The sequence below is a fragment of the Heloderma suspectum genome, chromosome 1, assembly GCF_057233095.1.
Source record: "Heloderma suspectum isolate Gila_16-S chromosome 1, 16-S_ref, whole genome shotgun sequence".
NCBI classification, from domain to species: Eukaryota; Metazoa; Chordata; class Lepidosauria; order Squamata; family Helodermatidae; genus Heloderma; species Heloderma suspectum.
The window spans coordinates 34,503,190-34,531,084 of NC_139458.1; the positions used below are offsets into that span (position 1 = coordinate 34,503,190).

The following is a 27,895-nucleotide window of genomic DNA, read 5'->3' on the forward strand; positions in this document are numbered from 1 at the left end:
CTTGAGCCCATTATTCCGTGTCCTGCACTCTGGGATGATCGAGAAGAGATCCTGGCCTTCTTCTCTGTGACAACCTTTCAAGGACTTGAACAGCGCTATCATATCTCCCCTCAGTCTTCTCCTTTCAAGGCTAAACATGCCCAGTTCTTTCAGTCTCTCTTCATAGGGCTTTGTTTCCAGTCCCCTGATCATCTTCGCTGCCCCCCTCTGAACCCTCTCCAGTTTGTCTGCATCCTTCTTAAAGTGTGGTGCCCAGAACTGGACACAGTACTCCAGATGAGGCCTAACCAGTGCTGAGTAGAGGGGAACTAGTACTTCCCTGGATTTGGAAGCTATGCTTCTATGAATGCAGCCCAAAATAGCATTGGCCTTTTTTGCAGCCACCTCTTGCAGAGCAGGCTGACCTTAGCGGAGGAGCTGGGGATATTGCTTAATTAATCACACAGTAATTACATCAAAGACCTGTACTTGATTTGACGTGAGATACTAGACAGCTCAGCTGGAAGCTAGAAGAAATGGCATGACAATTTGCCTTCGGGGTCTTGTAGTAGCAATGCAGTTAGCCATGACTCTGCCACAATATATTTCCCCAGGAATAAGCAACCAAATGACATGCTTTTTTACAACCTTCAGCACCCTGTTTGATCCAAGGGACTGCTATGTGCTGTAACCAGGCAGGCCCTCTTCTGTCTGCATGGTGCTAGGGGAGGCTTTTCAGTCATGTGGAGACTAGCAGTGGTACAGGGAGACCACACTCGTGGGGGCTGCTCCCAGGCTGTGGAACTCCCTGCCCAGGGAGGCGAGGCTAGAGGGCTCCCCCTCTGCAGCCCTTCCACTGGTAGAAAAAGACATTGTTATGCAAGCAGGCCTCTGGCGTGTAAGCTGGTCTGCTCGGTTGGGAACGATCTTTATTCTGTTATTCTTGTGTTTTTAATATACCTGTTCTATTATTGTTTTAATGAAGTTTTAAAAAAATATTTCCTATGAACGTAAGAAATAGGAAATATTTTTTTTAAAACTTCATTAAAACAATAATAGAACAGGTATATTAAAAACACAATTAAAAACACAAGAATAACAGAATAAAGATCATTCCCAACCCAGCAGCAAAATATTTCCTATGAACGTAACCCCTTTATGGATCACTGCCTTGTTGTGGCGAAGGGGCTTGCGTAACTCAGTGAAGCCATAAGCTATGCCGTGCAGGGCCACCCAAGACAGACAGGTCATGGCAGAGAGTTCTGACAAAAGGTGGTCCACTGGAGAAGGAAATGGCAACCCACTCCAGTATTCTTGCCAAGAAAACCCCATGGAACGTATCACAAGGCTAAAAGAGATGACGCCGGAAGATGAGCCCCTCAGGTCGGAAGGTGTCCAATATACTACTGGGGAAGAGCAGAGGGAATTTCCAAGTAGCGCCAGAAAGAGTGAAGCAGCTGGGCCAAAGCCGAAAGGACACTCAGCTGTGGATGTGTCTGGTGGTGAAAAGAAAATCCGATGCTGTAAAGAACAATATTATTTAGGAACCTGGAATGTCAGATCAATGAATCAAGGTAAGCTGGAGGTGGTCAAACATGAGATGGCAAGATTGAACATCGACATCTTGGGAATCAACGAACTAAAATGGACAGGCATGGGCGAATTTAATTCAGGTGACCATCATATCTACTATTGTGGGCAAGAATCCCTTAGAAGAAATGGAGTAGCACTCATAGTCAACAAAAGGGTGGGGAAAGCAGTACTGGGGTACAATCTCAAAAATGATAGAATGATTTCAGTACGAATCCAAGGCAAACCATTCAACATCACAGTAATTCAAGTCTATGCCCCAACCACTGATGCCGAAGAAGCTGAGGTTGATCGATTCTATGAAGACCTACAACACCTTCTAGAACTAACACCAAAAAAAGATGTACTCTTCATCATAGGGGACTGGAATGCTACAGTAGGAAGTCAAGAAATCACCGGGATAACACGCAGGCATGGCCTTGGTGTACAAAATGAAGCAGGACAAAAGCTAATAGAGTTTTGCCAAGAGAACACGCTGATCATAGCAAACACTCTTTTCCAACCGCACAAGAGACGACTCTACACATGGACATCACCAGATGGTCAATATCGAAATCAGATTGATTATGTCCTTTGCAGCCAAAGATGGAGAAGCTCCATACAGTCAGTCAAAACAAGACCTGGAGCTGACTGTGGCTCAGATCATGAGCTTCTTGTTGCAAAATTTCGGCTGAAATTGAAGAACGTCGGGAAAACCACTAAACCATTCTGGTATGACCTCAATCATATCCCTTATGAATATACAGTGGAGGTGAGGAATAGATTTCAGGGATTAGACCTGATAGACAGAGTGCCTGAGGAACTATGGACGGAGGTCCGTAACATTGTTCAGGAGGCAGCAACGAAATCCATCCCAAAGAAAAAGAAATGCAAGAAAGCCAAGTGGCTGTCTGATGAGGCTTTATAAGTAGCTGAGGAAAGAAGGGAAGTGAAAAGCAAGGGAGAAAGGGGAAGATATATCCAACTGAATGCAGAGTTCCAGAGAATAGCAAGGAGAGACAAGAAGGCCTTCTGAAATGAACAATGCAAAGAAATCGAGGAAAACAACAGAATGGGAAAGACTAGAATCTCTTCAAGAAAATTGGAGATCTCAAGGGAACGTTTTGTGCAAAGACGGGCATGATAAAGGACAAAGAAGGCAGGGACCTAACAGAAGCAGATGAGATTAAGAAGAGGTGGAAAGAATACACAGAAGAACTATACAGGAAAGATCTGAATGTCCTTAATAGCCATGATAGTGCGGTCACTGAACTTGAGCCGGACATCCTCGAGACTGAAGTCAAGTGGGCCTTAGGAAGCATTAGTAACAACAAAGCTAGTGGAGATGACAGTCTTCCAGCTGAGCTATTTAAAATCCCAAAAGATGATGCTGTTAAAGTGCTGCACTCAACATGCCAACAAATTTGGAACACTCAACAGTGGCCACAAGACTGGAAAAGGTCAGTTTCCAATTCCAAAGAAGGGCAATGCCAAAGAGTGTTCAAACTACCGCACAATTGCGCTCATATCACATGCCAGCAAGGTGATGCTCAAAATCCTACAAGCTAGGCTTCAGCAGTATGTGAACCGAGAACTACCGGAAGTACAAGCTGGGTTTCGAAGAGGCAGAGGAACTAGAGATCAAATCGCCAACATTCGCTGCATCATGGAGAAAGCAAGAGAATTCCAGAAAAACGTCTATTTCTGCTTCATTGACTACGCTAAAGCCTTTGATTGTGTGGATCACAACAAACTGTGGCAAATTCTTAAAGAGATGAGAGTACCAGACCACCTTACCTGTCTCCTGAGAAACCTGTACGAGGGTCAAGAAGCAACAGTAAGAACCAGACATGGAACAACTGAGTGGTTCCAAATTGGGAAAGGAGTACGACAAGGCTGCATATTGTCACCTTGCTTATTTAACTTATATGCAGAGTACATCATGAGAAATGCCGGGTTGGATGAATCACAGGTCGGAATTAAGATTGCTGGGAGAATTATCAACAACCTTCGATATGCAGACGATACCACCCTAATGGCAGAAAGCGAAGAGGATCTCAAGAGCCTCTTGTTGAGGGTGAAAGAGGAGAGTGCAAAAGCTGGTTTGAAACTCAACATTAAGAAAAATAAGATCATGGCATCTGGCCCTATCACTTCCTGGCATATAGAAGGGGAAGAAATGGAAGCAGTGACAGATTTTACTTTCTTGGGCTCCAAGATCACTGCAGACGGTGACTGTAGCCATGAAATTAAAAGATGCTTGCTCTTTGGGAGGAAAGCTATGGCCAACCTAGACAGCATAGTAAGAAGCAGAGACATCACCTTGCTGACAAAGGTCCGTCTAATCAAAGCTATGGTTTTCCCAGTAGTAATGTATGGCTGTGAGAGCCGGACTATAAGGAAGGCTGAGCGCCGAAGAACTGATGCTTTCGAACTGTGGTGCTGGAGAAGACTCTTACAAGTTCCCTGGACTGCAAGGAGGTCAAAGCAGTAAATGCTAAAGGAAATCAACCCTGAGTGCTCATTGGAAGGACAGATCCTGAAGCTGAAGCTCAAATATTTTGTCCACCTAATGCGAAGAGAAAACTCTCTGGAAAAGACCCTGATGCTGGGAAAGACTGAAGGCAAAAGGAGAAGGGGATGGCAGAGGATGAGATGGCTAGATAGCATCACCGATGCAATGAATATGAACTTGAGCATGCTCCGGGAGAGAGCGCAGGACAGGAAGGCCTGGCGTGCTATGGTCCATGGGGTCACGAAGAGTCGGACACGACTGAATGACTGAACAACAATGAACGTAAGCTGCCTTGAGTGCCATTTTCTTGATAGAAAGGTGGAGTATAAATCATTTCATTTCACTTCATTTATTACATTTCTATTCCACCCAATAGCTGAAGTTCTCTGGGCACTTTAAAAAGATCAGATCAATAAATAAAATCAGATCAATAAATGAAAGTCTTGGAAATGGCTGCATTGACTGAAGGGGTGGTCCCATGGACCACCACACAGAACCCAGCCTGTGTATGGTTAGGGCTGCCATCTCACAACCTGGACATGATGGGACACAGAGCTTTACAATTTAAACCTCCTGATACAAGGAGACACAAGGGAGCCATGGCTCCTCTCACTCATTCCCTCCAGCTCCAGTCCTGACATCAGCCTCCCCTCCCTCACCAGCGCTGCCTCAAGACAAGATGGTGCCCTCCCCCTGCCTCCATTCCATGTACGGAAGGTGACTGGACTGGCCGGTGACTCTTGTGCTGACACTGGCAATGGGACAGAGTCCTCTGCTGCATTCACTGTGCAGTACCGTGGGTCCATCTAGCCCAGCATTCTGTTCACGCAGCAGTCAACCAGCTAGCTGCCCACGGGAAACCCACACACAGAGCATGAGTGCAGCAGCACCCATTTTTCTATTCCTGTACACATTGTCTCCATAGTAGACCAAAAGTTCAAGACAGTATAGGTGAAGAAGTGCTAGCGGAGGGGGAGGAAGTGGTTACTGTTGTCAATACAAATCAAATGATACGTTCCATACAAAGATGACACTGGTGTCAAGGCATGCTTAAAAGAAGAACAGAACACTTACTCCTCCCTTTTGTTGCAATTATTACTTTTACGATGTCACATGCCTGCATCTCTTCCCTGCCTCTTACGTTTGAAAATGTATCTTGATTTGAAATGAAGACGTCATCAGATAAAACGATACTTTGAGGCAAGCTTAGCAGCACCTGTTTAAAGCCAAGCCATGGTGATTGCCCATCTGTGTGTGTCTGAGATGGCAAAAGGCAACAGCTGTCGCCAGCAACTTTTGTAAGAAAGAGAATCCCAGATTGAGCACCCAGCAGACGCGAGCGAAGATGGGCTAGTTTTGTGCCAAAAGCACACACGGGTCAGCGTGAGATCTCCGATAGCAGCACTGTCCTCTCTCACACAGGCTGTTTGGCCTGAGCAAGAGATAACACCTTGTGGGGCCAAAATTGCAGCCCTTTTAGAAATAGGTGGAGAATGCTAGTACTGCAGTGAGCCCACAGTGACGAGGCAGGCAGGAAGAGAGGGTGGTTCCGCATCAGCAGCAAATGCAAAGGCATAACCATGGGAAGCTGCCTAATACTGACCTGTTTCCCACATAATCAGAAGCTACCGTGGGCGAATTTCCCTGCGGCGTTTCTTGCTGTGGCACCATCCGTCATTTTGAATATTTGGGGCGCGGCAGGTGCACACTGTAGCTTCTCGTTGCGTGTGGACCTAGCGAGGGTGGGTTGCTGGGGTGGTGGACGACCCACCACAATCCTAAAGCAGTCCATGTGTTCTGGGTGGCTTATCAACCACCCCAGCAACCCACCCCCGCTAGGTCCACGCGCAACGAGAAGCCGCGGCAGTGGAGCACTGGATTGCCCATGTGGTGCCCGCGGGTGCCGCAACCCATAGTAGCTAATAAGCCACAGCGGGCGGTGGTGATCGTGTGAACCGGGCCACCGAGTCAGGCCACCGGTCCACCTGATCCAGTACTGGCGGTGCTATTGGCAGAGTCTCTCCAGGGTTTCAGGCAGGATTCTTTTGTGGGCCTACCTGGAGATAGGAGGGCACATCGACTCTGCAAGTTGCCTGAGAAGCAGGTACATTTTATATCCATGGCTCCCAGCTTGGGGTCCCCAGATGTTGGTGAGGTACAACTCCTGTCGTCTCTGGCCACTGGCCATGCTGGCTGGGGATGATGGGAGTTTTAGCCCAACAACATCTGGAAACGCTCAGGCAGAGGTCTTTCCTGCCAACTGCCTTATGATCCTCTTAACAGGAAGTGCCAAAGACTGAACCTGGGGCCCTCTGCATGCAAATCATGTGCTTTTCCACTGAATTGTGGTCCCGCCATTCACTGGAGGGTTTTGTGACTCTGCACAGCATCATGGCTGCTATGTTTGCTATGCAAACAGAGCAAACTGTGGCTGCATGCAGGGCTATGTGTACTTCCCATCTCACGTTCTTAGAATTGCAAAGGGCTTTGGTATGTTACTTGCCTCTACTGGAATAGGAGGTGTGACCTGTGCAACTTATTGCTTCATGGCCCATGTAACAATATGCCAGAAGATGTGCAAGTTTCTGATCCTGTGCTCTCCTGCCATGCAAATCCCCTTTCAGACATACCACCAACAGCAGCACAAAATAGGACACATATCTTACAGCCATGGAAGTTAGGAATTTGACTTTTCAGCATGAATGCTAAGAGAGTCATAGTCATTTCCCCATTTTTCCAACATGCATTTTGGGAAGTAGCTGGAAAATAGCCAGTCTGAAATAGTCAAATGCAAGACAGAGGGCTGAGTTAGATATTACAGTATACATGGAGGCATCACTCATGACTTCACATTTTTAGTAGTGTTTCCTAATCATAGGATAGCTGAGGCAAAGGGCATCTCTACACCAGCCTAAAATCCTGCATTTAAAATGGGGCTTTCTGCTTCCATTTTAAATGCAGGATCACAATGACTCCCTTTTTCATGTGCTTCCTTTTCCTCCATCCCCTTCCCCCTCCTTCTCCCTGTATCTGAGTCTTCTATTATCTTTCATTGATCTCGCTCCTCTTCTTGCCGCTTTAACTCTTTTCATGGAGGAAACTGAAGCAGAACACAATGGGGTAATTTGATAGCCCATTATCTGCGATCTATTTAAAAATGGAACAAAGGGCATTTAGTGCAGGAGACGCCCTGGAGGGTCATGGCATCATGTAAAGAGCCCCCAAATTTCCATAAAGGAGCAATCTCAATGGCAGAATAAAAGCTCTGCGTGAAGGAGCCCAAAGATAGAACTGTTAACATTTCAAAGTACCGTGTAAAACTGTATCTCTTTGGAGAACAACCTGAGTATTATCCCTCGTGACAATGAACCATCAGCACTTCATTAAACAGTAATTATTGTTTCTCAGTAAAGGCAGACAACATGAGACAATTAGTAAAGCAGGAGGTCAAAGACAGACTAAAGGGGAAATCAAATATGATATAAAGGGGAAAGAGACCTGTATAACTTTCTCCTATAGCAAAGGAAGTCATGTATCCCATTGGTTCACTTGCAACATTCTATAAACGGCACTCGCTGCACATAAGCAGTTTCTAGGCGAAATTTTAACCATGGCCCAAATCCAACCAATTTCCCATCTGTTAAGCAAATGCAGTGCTGTGAGCATTTTCTGTTTTCCCTTACAGAGGATGTCTGTAGCGTCATCTCTAAAGAATGTGTCCCTTGCACTTAAGGAAAGAGAAACTGCTCGCTGCATTGCATTAACTTTAACAGATGGGAAACGGTTTGGATTTATTGCCAACTGGTGGTGTGTAAGGCAGGGCCAGCTCCCGTAGTTAGCCAAACGGATGTGGTGTGGTGATGCTGCTGAAGTCAGTGCGATGCTGTATCTAAGATCGCTGGAGATTTGGAAACCAAGGTTTTGCTGAGCCAGCACCCTGGTAGGGAGGCTACTTATGCACTGCCAAAAAAGAGGAATTACATCACCCCCAAGAAAGAAGAGAGGACAAAAGAGGACACCAATTTGCATTATATTTGCATATGCAGATTTATAACAATGGGTATACGTTTAGAAATAACAACTATAATTTGAATAGAAATACTTCACATCTCTCCACAGTGGACAGGACTGACCAGGTGACCCATGTGCCTGCGCAGTCTTCTGCCCAGGTGCTAACTGTTGATGGGCAACTTCAAGGCCCCTGCTGCTCTCCCTCCTTACGGCTCTTCATTTTTAAACCAGGTTTGGCCTGGACGTCAAATAGAGGACTGTCTTCTGTAAGGTAGGACACTTGGTCCCCCTACATGCCCTGGACACTGGCTTGTTTCTTGGGGGGGGATCATTCTAGTCCCCAAGATGCCTAGAGCATTTGGTCTAACTGTCCCTATTTCAAGAGAGTGTCCTGATTTTCTGCTACATGCCACTGCTGAATAACCATCCCTGTTTCGTCCCCTATCTTACCTTTTGGGCAGACTGTGACGATGCCTTTTCAACATTTTGTTAACATGACATTGAGAACGTAAGAAGAGCCCTGCTGGATCAGACCAAAGGCCTTTCTGGTCCAGCATCCTGTTCCCACAGTGGACAACCAGCTGCCTATGGGAAGCCCATAAGCAGGGCGTGAGTGCAACAGCACCCTTCTGCTTGCATTCCCCAGCACCTGCTATACAGAGGCACACTTCCTCCAATACGGGAGGTAATGTATCGCCATCATGACTACTGGCCATTGGCTGCATGATCCTCCATGTATTAGCCCCCTCTCTTGAGCGTCTAGAAATTAAACCTCCAAGTGGGGACTGGGTATATCTTCTCCCTAGTGTGCATGCATGTAAATGCACATGCATGCACACTGAGGCACTATGGAGTACACACAGTGCCATTTGACATGCTGCAGCTGGTGAGGTTCATTTTGAACTTTGATCGGGCATCATGCAACATATATATCTGTCTAAATAAAGATATAGCTAATTATGGTATACTAGCCCAGCCTTCCCCAACCTGGTGCCCTCCAGATATTTTGGACTTCATCTCCCATCAACTCCAGCCAGCACATGCAGTGGTCAGGAATCCTGGGAATTGTAGTCCAAAACATCTGGAGGGCACCCGGTTGGGGAAGGTTGGGCTAGCCTAGCTCTCCAAAACAACAGACCCTGACTTTGCTTTTAAATCAGTGCAGGACAGGTCTTGCAGAGTAAATGAATGCAACATAACAGCAGCGAGAGACAATTCTTCCATAGCTTGTTGTTAATTCACTGTGCTTGGATGCAACATATCAGATAGCCATTAGTGTGTTCTTACAAGGTAAACAACAACAACAACAACACAACCCCATACAAGCTAATAGAATCTAGGAGAGGGGTCCCCAATGTTTTTGGGTCAGTGGGCACATTTGTAATTTTGATAGAATGTTGTGGACACTCTCACAAAATGGCTGGCATGGGGGCAGGGTTGCCCATTCATAAAATGGCTCATGGTGGGCATGGAAAGTTACAAAACACTCATTTCCCAGAAAGCAAACTGGGGAGACTAAAAGAAAAGTATAAAATAAACATCAGGAGAGGTAGGGAGCCTGATGGGTGCACAGAGAGGTGTCTGTGGGCACATGGATGCCCATGGCACCACATGGGAGACCTCAGCTCTAAGTTCTCCCCAAGAGTCCACCCATGACATGCCACTTCCCAGCCTGTCCTTGCCCTGGCAAGGAGAGTCCTCAAGGCTCCTGGTATGTGATCTGCCAGGAATCCCTGATCTGGCTATGCTAAGGAAAGACTGTGGCCATCAAAGCTGAAGGTGGTATGACAGATGCACCTTGGTCCCTAGTGGGCACATTCATCCCACTTATGTCTCTCTTAGCAGATGTGGCAGTTCTCTGGAAGCATAGAAAGCTTGTTTGATCAGAGGTGGCCACAGGAGTCAAAGAATCAGCGCGTACACACCACAGTCACTGATTGCTCTGTGCTACCTTCTTCGATGCTCTTAAAATCCTGTCATCGATTCAAAGGTTGAGTGTGCCAGCTGCTTTGGAACCAATGAAGTAAAGTATTTTTACTTATCATGCCACTGAACACAATGAGCATACAGTTCTTTCAGAAGATGGACAAAGGAAGTGTGCGTCCAACTGCAGTACCTGTGACTGCACAGGGGCAAAGCTTGTAGTGATGCACCTAGAACAGAGGCCATGAGCTCTGTTGGACCACAGCAGTTTCCTTTACTGTTTCATCAAGACACACAAAAGCCACATTTTATCTTACAGTTGAAAACAAAAGAGCGAAGGACGCTTGCCTTGAAAAGCTACTGTATAGAATAGGCCTGGTTCTGAACTTGCCTGCATCAAAAGTAAATCCAGAGCCTTCTCTTAGATTCTCTTAGGCTGAATGTCTCTTAGATTAACGGGCATTAGGTTCCAGTGTAATAATATTAAACACATGAATTAACATTTGGCTGAATCAAGGCTTATAGGAAGCTAGAACTAGATCCCTCAATATCAGCAGGGTCATCTGGTCACAGTCTTCCCCACTAAAATGGATTTCATTTCTATTTAAATTATACTAATACTTTCTGATTTTGCCTCTATACACATAAATTAGCACATGCAAATGTTATGCAAATCTGGATGTTGTTTGTCCCCTTTTGTGGTGATTCATTTCCCTTTCTTTCTTTCTTTCTTTTTGGAGATGCGTAAGTGGCCACCTTATATGTCAGTTATATGTCAGTCAGACCCATTGCTTGGCCCTTTATCACCAGGTTTTAGCTGAGGCATGAGCCTAGTCCCATGGTGAAAGTGAGCTGCCCACCATGCAATATTGAGAGCAAAGTGGGATGTATTGGCCCAGGACATACCTAGATCAGGGAGACACTGGTTCAGTTCACTCAGCCACAAAGTATCATCCTCTCACAGCCTAGCCTACCTCACAGGGTCGTTCTGTGAATAAAATTCTATTGGGGAGGCCGTGTATACTATTCTGAGCTTCTTAAGAAATCTAATACAATGAATGAATGAAACATTTTCAGACGAGATTGATTAGAAATCTCTTTTTAAAAAATGAACATGCAAATCCAGTTCTTAAAAGTGGAACAGCTACTACTCTAGAAGCAAATATAGGCCAACATATTGAATCTGCATATTACACACACACACACACACACACACACACCCCTCTGGATGCACCATGTGTCAAATTCCCTTTTGAACTCTGCTCATATCCAAGTCTCAGAGCTCATTCACACTTCACATTTTGCAGTTGGATACAAAAAGTACCTTCATCAATATGACAAAGTGCAAAGAAGAGTTTAGAAAAATGAGCCATGGCAACGAGATCCTGTGGGCCCCAGGAATGGCATCCTATGGGACTCGTGCTTCTTCCCATGTGACCCAGTTTAATTCAGCAAATGCATCATGAATCAATTGAGTAGGAAATGAAACCAGCAGTTTGAGCAATTGACCTGGTCCTTGAAAGGCCAGCTGATTCACTCTTCAGAAGCACAGGTGAAAAGAGCTGCACGAATCAGAAGGGCTGGATTAGGCCCACAGGTTTGGGGTTCAATGCCCCTATCATACACTGATAATTGCTCTCCACTTTCCTGAGTCTGCTTACTCCAACCCCAGAATCCAGAAGTGACCTCAAGATGCCATGCATGCCCCATAGCTCATACCAGCTGTCTCTGGCTCTTGGCTGTAGGTGCGGACATTTCACCCCAGCAAGGCCCATTACCTTGCCTTTGATTCCCTCTGAACAGAAGTGGCTGCAGCAGCCTGAAGGAGTCTCTTGAACAGGACAAGTGATCAAAGAACACAATGCAACAGCGAGGAAAGCAAGACCCATTGCGGAACTTGGTTTTGCTTGTTGTACACATCGTCTGTTAAGCCTGTGACTTGAACCACTCCAGACTCACAGAGGTACAGTAAGGTCTCCTGTCCTGCTCCAGTTTCAAGCCCTAGCTTTGCATTTCCCAGCTGGTTTTTGCACATTCCACAATCAGTGGAACAAGCTCCTTCATGTCAATAGCAGTCTTTTGGGTTGCCCACAGGAGCTTGCTGGCTTTTTGGTACGCAACAAGAATTTTTATTGGAACTTAACAATGTAGTTGTGATATTAACCACTTATGGGTCACTATGTTTTGGTGAAACAGTAAAACATCGACTATTGTTATATTATCTTGAGTTTGATGTGAACATTGTTTTGATTATTCAGTTTTATTTATCGTGTGTGTGTGTGTGTGTGTGTGTGTAACTGGGGAACGGAGGGGGCAGAGAGTGCCCAACCTTCTGTACACCAGATTAGGAGAATGGGTTGACAAAAGTTGCCCTCCCTTGGTGTGCATGTGTGTGGTACATTAAATACAGACACACTTTAAAACTAAAATTTTAGAAAAATTACAATCACCTGTCTGCCTTCCTCACAGCTATCCAGGAACTAATGGGAACCGTTACTGACTTCCTTTCTATCACTAGAGTAAAAAACATGTTTCCATTCTTCCTGACTCAGGGCAGGTTCACACATGCACATTCATTGCTTAGGGCACATTTCTATGCATGTCTAGACAGAAAAAAGTCCTAGAATTTCCCAGCACGGCTGGGGAATGCACGGAGTTGTAGGACTTTTTTCTGTCTAAACTTGCATAGGATTGCACCCTTAGTGACTCAACACTTAAGTCCTTTTCAGATGGCCAAAGCACATAGGGAATGTGAATACAGAAGGGGGCAGGGATCATACTCACAAGTTGTTGTTCAGTCGTTCAGTCGTGTACGACTCTTCGTGACCCCATGGACCATAGCACGCCAGGCCTTTCTGTCCTGCGCTCTTTCCCGGAGTGTGCTCAAGTGCATCCGTGATGCTATCTAGCCATCTCATCCTCTGCCGTCCCCTTCTCCTTTTGACTTCAGTCTTTCCCAGCATCAGGGTCTTTTCCAGAGAGTTTTCTCTTCGCATTAGGTGGACAAAATATTTGAGCTTCAGCATCTGTCCTTCCAATAAGCACACAGGGTTGATTTCCTTTAGGATTGACTGATTGGACCTCCTTGCAGTCCAGGGGACTCGTAAGAGTCTTCTCCAGCACCACAGTTCGAAAGCATCAATTCTTCGGCGCTCAGCCTTCCTTATAGTCCAGCTCTCACAGCCATACATTACTACTGGAAAAACCATAGCTTTGATTAGACGGACCTTTGTCGCCAAGGTGATGTCTCTGCTTCTTACTATGCTGTCTAGGTTTGCCATAGCTTTCCGCCCAAGGAGCAAGCGTCTTTTAATTTCATGGCTACAGTCACCGCCTGCGGTGATCTTGGAGCCCAAGAAAATAAAATCTGTCACTGCTTCCATTTCTTCCCCTTCTATATGCCAGGAAGTGATAGGGCCAGATGCCAGGATCTTATTTTTTTTAATGTTGAGTTTCAAACCAGCTTTTGCACTCTCCTCTTTCACCCTTAACAAGAGGCTCTTTAGATCCTCTTCGCTTTCTGCCATTAGGGTGGTATCGTCTGCATATCGGAGGTTGTTGATAATTCTCCCGGCAATCTTAATTCCGACCTCTGATTCATCCAACCTGGCGTTTCTCATGATGTACTCTGCATATAAGTTAAAAAAGCAGGGCGACAATATGCAGCCTTGTCGTACTCCTTTCCCAATTTTGAACCAATCGGTTGTTCCATGTCTGGTTCTTACTGTTGCTTCTTGACCCTCGTACAGGTTTCTCAGGAGACAAGTAAGGTGGTCTGGTACTCCCATCACTTTAAGAATTTGCCACAGTTTGTTGTGATCCACACAATCAAAGGCTTTAGCGTAGTCAATGAAGCAGAAATAGATGTTTTTCTGGAATTCTCTTGCTTTCTCCATGATCCAGCGAATGTTGGCGATTTCTCGGTTCACATGCTGCTGAAGCCTAGCTTGTAGGATTTGGAGCATCACCTTGCTGGCATGTGAAATGAGCGCAATTGTGCGGTAGTTTGAACACTCTTTGGCGTTGCCCTTCTTTGGAATTGGAATGTAAACTGACCTTTTCCAGTCTTGCGGCCATTGTTGAGTGTTCCAAATTTGTTGGCATATTGAATGCAGCACTTTAACAGCATCATCTTTTAGGATTTTAAATAGCTCAGCTGGAAGACTGTCATCTCCGCTAGCTTTGTTGTTAGCAATGCTTCCTAAGGCCCACTTGACTTCAGTCTCGAGGATGTCCGGCTCAAGTTCAGTGACCACACTATCATGGCTATCAGGGACATTCAGATCTTTCCTGTATAGTTCTTCTGTGTATTCTTTCCACCTCTTCTTAATCTCGTCTGCTTCTGTTAGGTCCCTGCCTTCTTTGTCCTTTATCATGCCCGTCTTTGCACAAAACGTTCCCTTGAGATCTCCGATTTTCTTGAAGAGATCTCTAGTCTTAACCATTCTGTTGTTTTCCTCGATTTCTTTGCATTGTTTATTTCAGAAGGCCTTTTTGTCTGTCCTTGCTATTCTCTGGAACTCTGCATTCAGTTGGATATATCTTCCCCTTTCTCCCTTGCTTTTCACTTCCCTTCTTTCCTCAGCTACTTGTAAAGCCTCATCAGACAGCCACTTGGCTTTCTTGCATTTCTTTTTCTTTGGGATGGATTGAGTTGCTGCCTCCTGAACAATGTTACGGACCTCCGTCCATAGTTCCTCAGGCACTCTGTCTATCAGGTCTAATCCCTGAAATCTATTCCTCACCTCCACTGTATATTCATAAGGGATATGATTGAGGTCATACCTGAATGGTTTAGTGGTTTTCCCGACGTTCTTCAATTTCAGCCAAAATTTTGCAAGAAGCAGCTCATGATCTGAGCCACAGTCAGCTCCAGGTCTTGTTTTGACTGACTGTATGGAGCTTCTCCATCTTTGGCTGCAAAGGACATAATCAATCTGATTTCGATATTGACCATCTGGTGATGTCCATGTGTAGAGTTGTCTCTTGTGCTGCTGGAAAAGAATGTTTGCTATGATCAGCGTGTTCTCTTGGCAAAACTCTATTAGCTTTTGTCCTGCTTCATTTTGTGCACCAAGGCCATGCCTGCCTGTTATCCCGGTGATTTCTTGACTTCCTACTTTAGCATTCCAATCCCCTATGATGAAGAGGACATCTTTTTTTGGTGTTAGTTCTAGAAGGTGTTGTAGGTCTTCATAGAACCGATCAACCTCAGCTTCTTCGGCATCTGTGGTTGGGGCATAGACTTGAATTACTGTGATGTTGAATGGTTTGCCTTGGATTCGTACTGAGATCATTCTATCATTTTTAAGATTGTACCCCAGTACTGCTTTTCTCACCCTTTTGTTGACTATGAGTGCTACTCCATTTCTTCTAAGGGATTCTTGCCCACAATAGTAGATATAATGGTCACCTGAATTAAATTTGCCCATGCCTGTCCATTTTAGTTCACTGATTCCCAAGATGTCGATGTTCAATCTTGTCATCTCATGTTTGACCACCTCCAGCTTACCTTGATTCATTGATCTGACATTCCAGGTTCCTAAACAATATTGTTCTTTACAGCATCGGATTTTCTTTTCACCACCAGACACATCCACAGCTGAGTGTCCTTTCGGCTTTGGCCCAGCCGCTTCACTCTTTCTGGCGCTACTTGGAAATACCCTCTGCTCTTCCCCAGTAGTATATTGGACACCTTCCGACCTGAGGGTCTCATCTTCCGGCGTCATCTCTTTTAGCCTTGTGATACGTTCCATGGGGTTTTCTTGGCAGGAATACTGGAGTGGGTTGCCATTTCCTTCTCCAGTGGACCACATTTTGTCAGAACTCTCTGCCATGACCTGTACATCTTGGGTGGCCCTGCATGGCATAGCTTATGGCTTCACTGAGTTACGCAAGCCCCTTCGCCACAACAAGGCAGTGATCCATGAAGGGGTACTCACAGGACACTGTGCACTAATAATTTGTACATGTCTAAACGTGTCCATGGATGGGGATCCTGTGTTTGGCCAAGCCCCCAGCTGCACATTCAGCTCATGCACCTTTTTATTTTTAATGATAACAGTTCAATACCATCTGTGAGCATCATGTCCTTTCAGCAGAAGTATTGCATTTGAGAGGATGTGAAATGATATCAAGGCTCTGTCTTTGGTGCTTGATGGTCTACCATGTTGCAATCATACATGCAAGTCATCTCTGGACATCATCGACTGATTTCATATATACATGAGAACTTGCTCCAAGTGCTACTAAATTCTATGGAACTAAGAAGCTTGCATATCCTTTCACAAAACTAAATTCCACTTTCATTTGCCAATATGGGAGTTCAACAGCCAAAGAAAAGAAAGAAAAAGCTGCTCTGATCCAAATACTAAATTGTTCCAGATATTTTGGGGTACCACAATTGAGCTCATCTCATTTTAAGTCAGCCTTCCCCAACCCGGCGCCCTTCAGATATTTTGGACTACATTTCCCATCAGCCCCAACCACCATGCCAGATGGCCAGGGATGATGGGACTTGTAATTCAAAACATCCAGAGGGCACTACATTGGGGAAGGCTATTTTAAGTCTCCTGCGTTCCTTCGAGAGCTTTCCCCACTGCTAACAAACCTGACTTCCTGGATTCCCCTCCCAGCTGATATCTGAATGAGGTGGGGGATCAGGGAGGGCAGTTGTTCATTTCTAAGGAAGAGGTGCTGGGACTAAGGCCCTCGTGGACATCATACCCAGTCCCCCAGAAATGCTTGTGGGGTGGCTGGTAACTGGCTAGTGGGGGTAGGCAATCTACACATTGACTAGGTTCACATGATCGGAGAAGGAAATAAACCATTGTAGCATATTTCTTCACCTGCACATGCTGGTCATGCACCACATCATTACCCTTCACCAGGCACGGTTTGTTGTGTTGTCCAAACCTGGCGAGGGTGGGTGGTGGGTGAGTTCACAAACCACACCGCAACCCATGGCTTGTTCTAGGGTTGTGGGGTGGTTTGTAACCCACCCCTGCTGGGTTCGGACAACACAACAAACCATGCCCAGCGAGGGTAAATATGGTAATGACATGGCATGCGCAGGGCAGGGAAATAAGCTACAATGGCTTATTTTCTTTCCCCAATCATGCAAACCCATCCACTGTGAAAAATAGGGATGTTTGAGGATTTCATTTAGTCCTCCTTTCCAAGTGAACCAGTGTGGTATAGTGGTTAGAGTGTTGGACCAAGGAGAACCAAGTACAAGTCCCCATTTGGCTATGACATTTGGCCATAACACTCACTGGACCGGTTTGCACGACTGTAAGTCACCATGGCTTACTTGGTCAAATCTCCCTAATTACCCTTGCTGGCACAGCTTGCCATGTCAACTGAACCTGGGAGGCATGGCTTGTTTCGGGGGGGGGGGAGCAATCCTCAAATAACCCAACAAGCCTATGGGTTATTTGAAGGTTTCTGCCTCCTCAAACAAGCCATGCTACCCAGGTTTGGATGACAATCTGGCCAGCATGCAACTGGCATGAGTGGCAGGGTTAAAATCCACTGTGGCTTGTTAATCATGCCGCGATTGTGCAAACAGGGTCTATAACTCTTTGGCCCCATCTACACAAGCCATTTACTCTGGGGCCGCTGCGAGTCAAAGTTCTTTGGGACATATGACGCAGTCGCCGCTTCGCAGCCTAACCATGGTTTCACCCAGAAAATGCAGATTTCCACATTCCCCTTTTTTGCTGCGATGTTTTTGGTTTGCTGCGGGTTTCCCGCGGTTGCAAGCTGTCTGTCCCTTCCCTGAACCGACTTTGCATTTTGTGCTGGGTGTGTGGTAAGTGTGCTTGTGTCACTCGTGACGCCCTTCACTCTTCCCCGTTCCTCCGTGGCTGTGCAGTTACAGAGGCGGGGGGGAAGCATGCTCATTTCTTCAACCACACTTTCGCACACCTTTGCAGTTTCATATCTTCACAATGACTGCTTTGGGGGCAGTGGCCAAGGTCCGGAGGGTCTCAGTGGACCAAGGTCCAGGACCAACTTCGCTCCAGCCACCATTTTGGAATGATGGGTAGGCACGTACCTCTCAAGGGCACATGCCTTGGCGAACCATCATGATAGTCTCGGGCTGGAGAACTGCGAATGAGGAACGGACAGACACAAAAGAACCCCTAAAATACAGAACAGCCACTAAAACCTGAAGTGCTGTACCCCCACCATCATGTCCCTGCACGGTTGCGCATTTAAATATAATGGTAAAAAATTAAGGGCACTGGGACTGCTGCAGCGCTGTCTGCTTCTACAGCTATGTGTCAGGGCACAGAGGATTTTCCCGCTGGAGAAGTCTGCAGTAAAACACACGTGTACCGCAGCAGAAGCTAATTCGCAGCTGCAATGCTGCACAGTTATGATGGAGATGGACTAAAGGTTGAAAGCGGTGCTGTGTACCGCTGTGCTGTGTAATTGGCCCCTTTAGAGCTGTTAGTTAAATACAGTTCAAGGCGTGTAATGTAGCTTTTATGTTGCAGTGTGTTAGCCGATTTTTCAGTGTAGAATGACAGGATAGAAATGTTTTAAATAACAAAAGTAACTATTTCATTGCTCCAAGCCTGAGAAGAACTGTCACACTGACAAAGCCCTAAGTATGAGGATCGAACAAAAGTAAATTGCAACTTTTCTACAGAAACAGGAAGGCAGATTTTTTGCTCTGGCCAGTCACTGACTCTCAGCCACTTAACCTAGCTCACGGGGTTGTTGTGAGGATAAAACAGAAAGGAGGAGGATCTTGTATGTTGCCTTGGGCTCCTTGGAGGAAAAGGCGGGATATAAATGCAACAAATAAACAAACAAGTGAACAAACCTGATTAGCACTTCCTGGACTAATAATACACAGATGAAAAAACAGTTATCCTTTGGTGTTTGCCCTTCTCCACATTTTGTGACATAGCCCACAGCTCAAAAAAGTGCAAATGCATATTGTAGTACGGCCTTCCCCAACTTGGTGCCCTCCAGATATTTTGGACTTCAACTCCCATCAGCCACAGCCAGCATGGCCAAATGGTCAGGAATGCTGGGGCTTGTAGTCCAAAATATCAGAGGGGCACCGGGTTAAGGAAGTCTGCTTTATGGTAAAATGCATAGAAAAATCAATTATCTAAGGGTAAAATGTGTACAAAAATAATGCCAGTTTCCATAGTTTTTTTTTAACTGCAGAATGATGGTGAACTTCTCAACAAATGCATGTGAAACTGACATGGACTGGAAATAGACAGATCCCCCATCCTTACTGAGGGACAGTGTTGTCCCTGTTATATAATTCACAGGTTCCATGTGTAACCCACTGGTATATTTTTCTTTAAGAATTCGGAGTGGGGGTATTCCTGCACATGCTTAGTAAAGGAGTGAGATAAGGACTGGCCACCATTTCAGGCAGTTACTAAAATGCTGTGTGGAAGAAGCTTGCTTTCTCCTCTCTGTAAGACCCTGAACCCTTGAGACAGGGCCGTTTGCAAAGTTTGCTCCTGTGTTATTGGACTCATCCACCTTGAGAAGCTTGCTGCGGAGCTGGAGGGAACTGAGTAGGGACTGTTTTCTTTCTTTGGCCAGCAGACAAATCAAGCTTCAGAGAGAAGTTTCATTTATATTTTTGTTGTGGACTCAAACTAAAGACAAAACTTTGGGAGGGCTGTGCTCTGTTTTATTGTTTTGGTGATAAGTGAATCATTACATGTGCATTATTATTGTTTTAATTAAGAAATTAAAATGATATATGTTAATTGTCCTTGTACAAGGCCTTTGCTGTGAGTCCCTTTAGAGACCCTGAAGAAAAGTGTTACATATGCTCCAAGTTAGAATTGACAGGCCAAGTGGAGAGGTGTGAGAAAGCTTGACTGTATATTTTTCAGACTGGTGTATGTTACATCAGACAAATATACTTGACAGAATTCCTGAAGCTAGCTTTGTTTCTGTCAACACCGATATCCCCACAATGCATGTACAGCCAGGGTGGTGGGAGGATGGGACACACACAATAATTGCAAATGGAAACCAAAATGTCTGATTTGCTAACATGTGCCTTTTCACAAAGATGTGGTATAGTGAGCCAAAGCGCAAATCATAATTTGTTTCACAGGACCCAGCAACATTATCAACGGTGCATCTCGAATGTATCCTACAACATGGAATGTGGGCTAAATAACAAAATACTTCCATATTGAAAACGTAAGATGTTGGGCGAGAACCACGCCCCCACCATGTTTGCCTTTAACCTCTCACCCACCACTGGAATGTGCCAGCCAAGAGCTTCTCCAAATCTGAATTGGGCCCTAGGGTTGAAAGAGGTTCCCACTTGTACTTCCAAGGGTTGAGACAGGAAATAGGGAGTTTTGTTTTAAGAGAGACAAAGGTTGGTGTGACAAATCTGCCCTTTCCTACAGTGCATGTACTCATCCCACTATCATCTCTGGTCAAATTTGCAAAATCTGTAAGAGAAGTGGACAAAGATAAGTCAGTGGGGTCAGCATCTCGGCTCAGGCAAAAATGCATCATAGTGCATAGTGCACTAGTTCTCTGACAAGAGTATTCTCTGTGTCCAGTAATCATGTACGAAAATGCTGTTTTCAATCTGTGTGTGTGTGTGTGTGTGTGTGTGTGTGAGAGAGAGAGAGAGAGAGAGAGAGAGAGAGAGAGAGAGGGAGGGAAGGGGTCTTCTTCACACAGAGCTTTTATCCTGCTGTTGAGATTGCAAACTCACGGATGTTTGCAGGCCCTTTAGATGAGCGTCTCCTGCACTAAATGACCTTTATTCTGTTCTTAAATAGGTCGTAGATAATGAGCTATCAAATTACCCCACTTGTGTTCTTATTGAGTTCTGCTTATGAAAAAGGAAAGGCCACAAGAAGAGGAGCTGGACCAATGAAACATATGGAAGACTCAGATAAGGGGAAGAAGGAGGGGGAAAAAGGAAGTGCATGTCAGGAGCCCCCTAGCTGCCTCTTTAAGTCCCCTCCAATAGCCAACTCAAGACACAGACAAAAGGGATTTTTTCCAAGGCTTTATTTCTTTACAACTTGACTCTTTCAGATGCTAATCACCAGTGACTAAGCAAGGAAACACACTGGGGTAGTTAGCAGAGTAGCCTAAGCTCCAGGTAAGGCAGTTGCCCCCCCCCCCCCGTTTGAAGGGGAAGAGCAGGAAAACTCTGAACTTATGGGCTATGGAGAAGTCCTCCCTCTTATCCAGGGATCCTTGGGACGCGACCATTGTTTTAGCGCCAAGCAGGCAGAGCACCGCCTCTCGGCGCCCTCCATCAGGCGCCGCTCCCTCCATCTCTGCCGAGCGTCTAGCAAGATCCCATCCCCCGCTCTCTCACTGCTAGGGTCACTATCTCTCTCAGGAATGCAGGCAGGAGGAATCTCTCCCTGCCGCTGTGCCTGTGAGAGATGAGTGAGCTCCTCTCCCACGGGTGGTTGGTCCTCCTCAGAATCAGAACTACTCTGGGCCTCTATAGGGTCAGTATCCACCCTGACAGTGCATGTAAAGGGAGTCCGTTGTGATCCTTCATTTAAAATGGAAGCAGAAAGCCCTGTTTTAAATGCGGGATTTTAGGCTGGTGTAGAGATGCTCAGGGAGAGAGAAAAAGAGAGAGGATTATTGGGCAGTATAGTATGAGAGGATGATTGAGCTTTGGTTATTGGGCAGTATGGAAATGTAATGAATAAATAAATCTTGGTCAATGCACTGCACATGCTACATGGAGCTTGCACTTCTGGATATAACAAGGCTACTTAATTCAAAATCACTGTGGCCCATCTAATTTTGTGGAGGCCTGCACCTATGCCGCTATTGGCATAAACACACTTACTAGGGAGGAAATCTCATTGAGCTTGATGGGCCTCACCTCTGAGTACACATGCTTAGGATGGTGCTGCATATGGCCTCAGTTTGGCCTAAATGGGTGACAATTAAAACTGTATTGATAGTATTGCTACAGTTATTATGTGCAAAGTCTGAAAAACAGCCACAACAAATGTTCTTTGGATCAGCACACACATGCATATTAATTCTTTGCAATTCCATCTTGATATTTCTGTCATTCCCCCCCACCCCCGAAAAAAATCTGTTTGCTCTATTCCCCTGAAATGGCATCTTTCGCTGCAAGAACTGCATTCTGAATTGCCAGATGAAACGAAGAAAGACAGCTATCCTAGTATCTCAAGTATATATTTGTTTCCATTCCTTCTCTGTCAATGCAGGTCTTTCTCCCGTGAGTATCTGGATGTCTTTCACAAGGGAAATAGCTTCCTAGGGTATGTGCAAAGCAGATAAGAGATCCCTTGTAATGGCTGGCATGCTATGCTTTTCCACATGGTTAACAGAGGTTTTAGATAGTGACGTCAGCTTCCTCTGATTGTTTTAGTAGGAAACAGGAACAACTTTTTAGTTTCGCTGTTAAGTTTTTGACAGGCGAAAATCCGTACTGATGGACAGCATGATCCCAAAGCCCTCACCTAATAACCACCCCCAATAAACTCTGCCAGTAGCAAGCTTGCCTTGATCCAAGCAAATCATGTCAATGAATACTTTCAAACTGTACATCACCTCATTTAAGTCATATTATGGCCTGACCACAAAATCACAAGCTAAGATACCTAAAAATCATAAGTCCAGAGCACAATTTTATGATTTTTAAGAACTATTTTAAGGCTTGGGAAGGATTTTTTTTTTTACCATAATACATGTTGTTGCTTTTGCATTTTTATATATGTTCACCATTCACCTTACAGGGAAAAATCCTCATGAACATTTAATAGCATTTGCAAAACTGCTGTGCAGATTGGTGTGCATGTGGGTTAGTGATATTACTAGTACTTACCAATAGGCACCCTACTAGCTGCCTTTTCCCCCCATTCAAGCTAAGCTACTCCAAAAACCCACAGACCTGTTTTCCCCCAAGAACTTATCCCAGCAGATAAAAAACATGCATTTGATTACAGAGCTGCAACTCTGACATAGTTAAATTTGTCTTCGTCCTGGACCATAAAGTTGGACACATGCTTATGTTCTCTGCCTCAAAGCCTACATGTTCAGCATTCAAGTTGTGCTGTACCATTCTTTAGGGTTGCCAGTTTGTTTTTGTTTATTTGTTTACTACTCTAGTGCCTTTAACAGCAGCCTGGCATGCAGAAGTTTAACAGGTGAAGTTTTTTGGGCATCATGCAGCTAAAATGATGTGTGGGGGGGATATCCTTACTTAATTTGCATCTCTTGGGTGGCCACACAAGCCACACTAGGGAAGTCTGCAAAAAATGGGTAGACGCCTACCTTTCTTTGCTTTTAATCCACATCTGTGTGACACAGCTGGAAAAATCAAAGCCCATCCTCCCTCAGGATTCATGGATAAGCTTTGCTCAGATTCCAGATCTACCCCATGGTAGCATGAAAACAGCTCCTTCTGCCCTGCCTTCCCTCTCTTTTTCAGAGAACTTTTCTTTTCTCCCAAATGCTCCTGTCACTTTAAATAGGCATTTATGAGCATTCGCTGAAGCGAAGGCTATAAATTACCATTCCGGTGATTTGCCAGCTGATACCTCTACACATACAGTCTGCAAGCAGATGTAAGAGAGCTAGGGGGGAGCGGGGGGGGGGGAGAAAGTTCTTTTTTAAACAAGCAGACTGAAAGGAACAGGGGAAACACACCTTTCACTTGCTGGGCAGGGGCAGGGGCAGGGGCTGGGGGAGAAAGTACAGTTGCTAAAGTTTCAGGACTCACCTAGCTGCCTGGTTTTCCACTGATGTTTTCATCATCACAGCAAGAATGAGGTGGTGCGTCTCCCTTCAGAATCTGTTTAAATTTCCCTTGTGAAGGAAGTCATACCTTGGCATTTCCTGACAAAATTTCCACGCCTTCCTGCCCCCCCTCTTAAAAAAAAAAAACGTTTTTAGGCAGATGATGGATTCAACACAATGGAAGCTGAGCTTTTGCCGCAGTGGTTCCAAGAAACCAGAGGCTCCAGAATGAGAATAAAGTTCCAAGTGTATGTGCTGTTACTTAGCTTCTTTCTTTCGTACTTCCTGTATTTATGTGAATGGGGGCCTTCAGGAAGAGGCAGTCCTTGGTGGTCAAGGGTGTTTTCTCTCTCTCTCTCTCTCTCTTTTTTTCATAAACCCGTATTTAGTTGTGAACTTTAGCTCAGAGAGTTAGTTAGAAAGAAGGAAGGAAGGCCCCTGTGACTGTAGTCACCAGCTTGGTACCAGCTTTTCCTTTCAAGTCAGAGGAAGGAATTATTTCTTCTGTCTTGCAGGTACATTCTGGAGGAGAGGAGTTAACAGAGTACAGTGAACACTGTAAAGGATTTTTTAAATTATTATTATTATACAGCAGTACAGTGTCCATCTGCAAATTCCTGAGGCATGTGTATTTGTGTGTGTGTGTGTGTGAGTGAGTAACTGGAACCAGATGGAGTCTGGAAACCTTCACACTGTTTACATAGGACCTGCAAGAATGGAGCGTTTACATGCCAGAGGCACACAACTTTCCAACAAGTGTCAAATTCATATATCCTGATCTTGCTACTGTCACTGGAGCTAGCCTTACCATTAGGCAGAGCGAGGCAGCTTTCCTCAGGCAGCTGGTTTGGGGTGTCATGGAAGTGGAGCAAACTGTTAGCTATTTAATTTATTATTCTTGTATTTTTACTCCCAGGGAGAGGAGCTTGTGGATGTTTGGCCCACATGCCAAAATAACTATGCACCTTAACTTGAGGAGTGATGTGCCATTTTCTATTCCACCTCGAACAGGAAAATGTCTTGGGACAGCCCTGAACTTTTCTTCACAAAGCATTTGTTTTGTGCTTGTCATTCCCTACTCATGGTTGTTTACAGGTTCTTTAGATGACGTTCTGACCCTCCAGTTTTGCTTCTGTTTGTAAACAGTGAGCTTTTTTTGGAGCAAGGAAAATGGAAGATTATTTCTGATGGTGAAAGAAAGTACAATTTCCTCTTGCATATTTCCGCTATTCTGCTATACCACAATACCACCTAGAGGTTATATAGCAGAAGAACAAGAAAGGAAACGCTCCTTATGTGGTGCTCAGATCTCAATTCTGCAGTGAAACCAAATGTAGATACAGTGGATTAGCAACCTCATGTAGAAAAGCTTCTAGTGTCCCATTTATAAAAAGCCCAGACTAGGTGAGGGGGAGGGCAAAATTAACACTTTTCCTTGGGGCATGTGGTTGCCACTTAAAAAACACAGGGCACAAATGATCAACCAGGAGGAACAGCTCTTACATGTTGAGTCTCCCTTCTCCTCCACAGGTTGTTTGACTGCCATTACTATTCGCTATACCTCTCCCTGTCAGCCACCAAAGTGGCAGACAGGGAGACGTATAAATTTGCACCCTTTCTCTTCTTCCCTTCTCCCATTAAAACACATGACTCCCCTCCCCACATCTAGCATCCACTTCTTGCCTAGTATAGAAGCTCCACAGGAGAAGTTAAGGATCCCAATGGGATAACTTTAAAAAACAAGTGACATCACTTTTTGTGAGGGCTGTCTCACTGAATTCCCACTTGCCACTCCTTGCCACCCTTGTAACCACACTGTTGACATTCCACCAGGAACTCCCATCTTCTACCTGTCTTCCTAGTGGAAAGTCAACAGTGCGGCTACAGGGGAAGGTGTAGGGCGGCAAGGAACTGCACACCCACCATCACCCAGAAAACTCCTATCCTCACTTTGTCTGGCTAGGCCAGCCATTCCCAACCTGGTGTCCTCCAGATGTGCTGGACTACAACCCCCACCATGGCTGGCTAGGGATGATGGGAACTGTAGTTCAATATATCTGGAGGGCGCTAGGCTGGGAGAGGTTGGGTTAGAGGGATAGGACCTCACCCTCATAACAATCTGAAAGAGTTACCCAAAGGTCTCTCTCCTCAATCTATTCCTTCCTGTGCCTAGGCACCTGTGCACAGTGGAAGGGATCTCCTTCCCTGTCAGCCAGGCAGAAGTGCTGCCAAATCCACCACAAGGAGCTCAGCAATACATACAACAACAACAAATCACAGAGCATGCAGCCTCTCTGCCCATGGCTGGCAATCTCATGCACTTGCTCCCACGGACAGCACTTTAATTTTGGAAGGCTCATAATGGGATGCAAAACTGCAGTTTGCTCTTGTGCCATCCACATACAGAGCCAAGCCAAATCCCACAGTCTGGGACCCTGGTCTAGCTGATTGCATAGCTCAACCGTGTGGGGCAAATCTGATAAGAGTCAGCCCAAGAACTGAGTGTGGGCTTTCGAAGCAACTTTATGGTGCAAGCCCCCCACTCCCCACAACTGTTTGGGGAACAGTATTTGCTGGGGTGTTCACCTGCAGTAACATTGTTAGCCACTGGGAGCATACTACCATAATCAGTACATAGCTTTGCGGTCCATAGTTTGAAGCCGGATCTACATGGGTATTTTACACCAGTCCTACTGCACCCCATGGAACGTATCACAAGGCTAAAAGAGATGACGCCGGAAGATGAGACCCTCAGGTCGGAAGGTGTCCAATATACTACTGGGGAAGAGCAGAGGGTATTTCCAAGTAGCGCCAGAAAGAGTGAAGCGGCTGGGCCAAAGCCGAAAGGACACTCAGCTGTGGATGTGTCTGGTGGTGAAAAGAAAATCCGAGGCTGTAAAGAACAATATTGTTTAGGAACCTGGAATGTAAGATCAATGAATCAAGGTAAGCTGGAGGTGGTCAAACATGAGATAGCAAGACTGAACATCGACATCTTGGGAATCAGTGAACTAAAATGGACAGGCATGGGCGAATTTAATTCAGGTGGCTATCATATCTACTATTGTGGGCAAGAATCCCTTAGAAGAAATGGAGTAGCACTCATAGTCAACAAAAAGGTGGGAAAAGCAGTACTGGGGTACAATCTTAAAAACGATAGAATGATCTCAGTACGAATCCAAGGCAAACCATTTAACATCACAGTAATTCAAGTCTATGCCCCAACCACTGATGCCGAAGAAACTGAGGCTGATTGGTTCTATGAAGACCTACAACACCTTCTAGAACTAACACCAAAAAAAGATGTCCTCTTCATCATAGGGGATTGGAATGCTAAAGTAGGAAGTCAAGAAATCACCGGGATAACAGGCAGGCATGGCCTTGGTGTACAAAATGAAGCAGGACAAAAGCTAATAGAGTTTTGCCAAGAGAACATGCTGATCATAGCAAACACGCTTTTCCAACAGCACAAGAGGCGACTCTACACATGGACATCACCAGATGGTCAATATCGAAATCAGATTGATTATGTCCTTTGCAGCCAAAGATGGAGAAGCTCTATACAGTCAGTAAAAACAAGACCTGGAGCTGACTGTGGCTCAGATCATGAGCTGCTTCTTGCAAAATTTTGGCTGAAATTGAAGAACGTAGGGAAAACCACTAAACCATTCAGGTATGACCTCAATCATATCCCTTATGAATATACAGTGGAGGTGAGGAATAGATTTCAGGGATTAGACCTGATAGACAGAGTGCCTGAGGAACTATGGACGGAGGTCTGTAACATTGTTCAGGAGGCAGCAACGAAATCCATCCCAAAGCAAAAGAAATGCAAGAAAGCAAAGTGGCTGTCTGATGAGGCTTTACAAGTAGCTGAGGAAAGAAGGGAAGCGAAAAGCAAGGGAGAAAGGGGAAGATATGTCCAACTGAATGCAGAGTTCCAGAGAATAGCAAGGAGAGAGAAGAAGGCCTTCTGAAATGAACAATGCAAAGAAATCGAGGAAAACAACAGAATGGGAAAGACTAGAGATCTCTTCAAGAAAATTGGAGATCTCAAGGGAACGTTTTGTGCAAAGACGGGCATGATAAAGGGCAAAGAAGGCAGGGACCTAACAGAAGCAGATGAGATGAAGA

The 27,895-nt window shown here is 45.3% G+C and overlaps 1 protein-coding gene across 2 annotated transcripts in view; it reads right to left on the minus strand.

Annotated features, from left to right (window-relative positions):
* RIN3 (Ras and Rab interactor 3) overlaps positions 1–24,236 on the minus strand; it is a 127,528-nt gene extending 103,292 nt beyond the window's left edge. Inside the window, exon 1 of one of the 2 annotated variants that reach the window (XM_084840483.1) lies at positions 23,745–24,236. In XM_084840483.1, coding sequence (XP_084696609.1) covers positions 23,745–23,779 — 35 coding nt within the window. In that variant the 5' untranslated portion in view covers positions 23,780–24,236. The remainder of the gene's footprint in view (positions 1–23,744) is intronic. The other variant, XM_084840493.1, reaches the window with a different exon arrangement.
* Between the last annotated feature and the right edge of the window lie 3,659 nt (positions 24,237–27,895).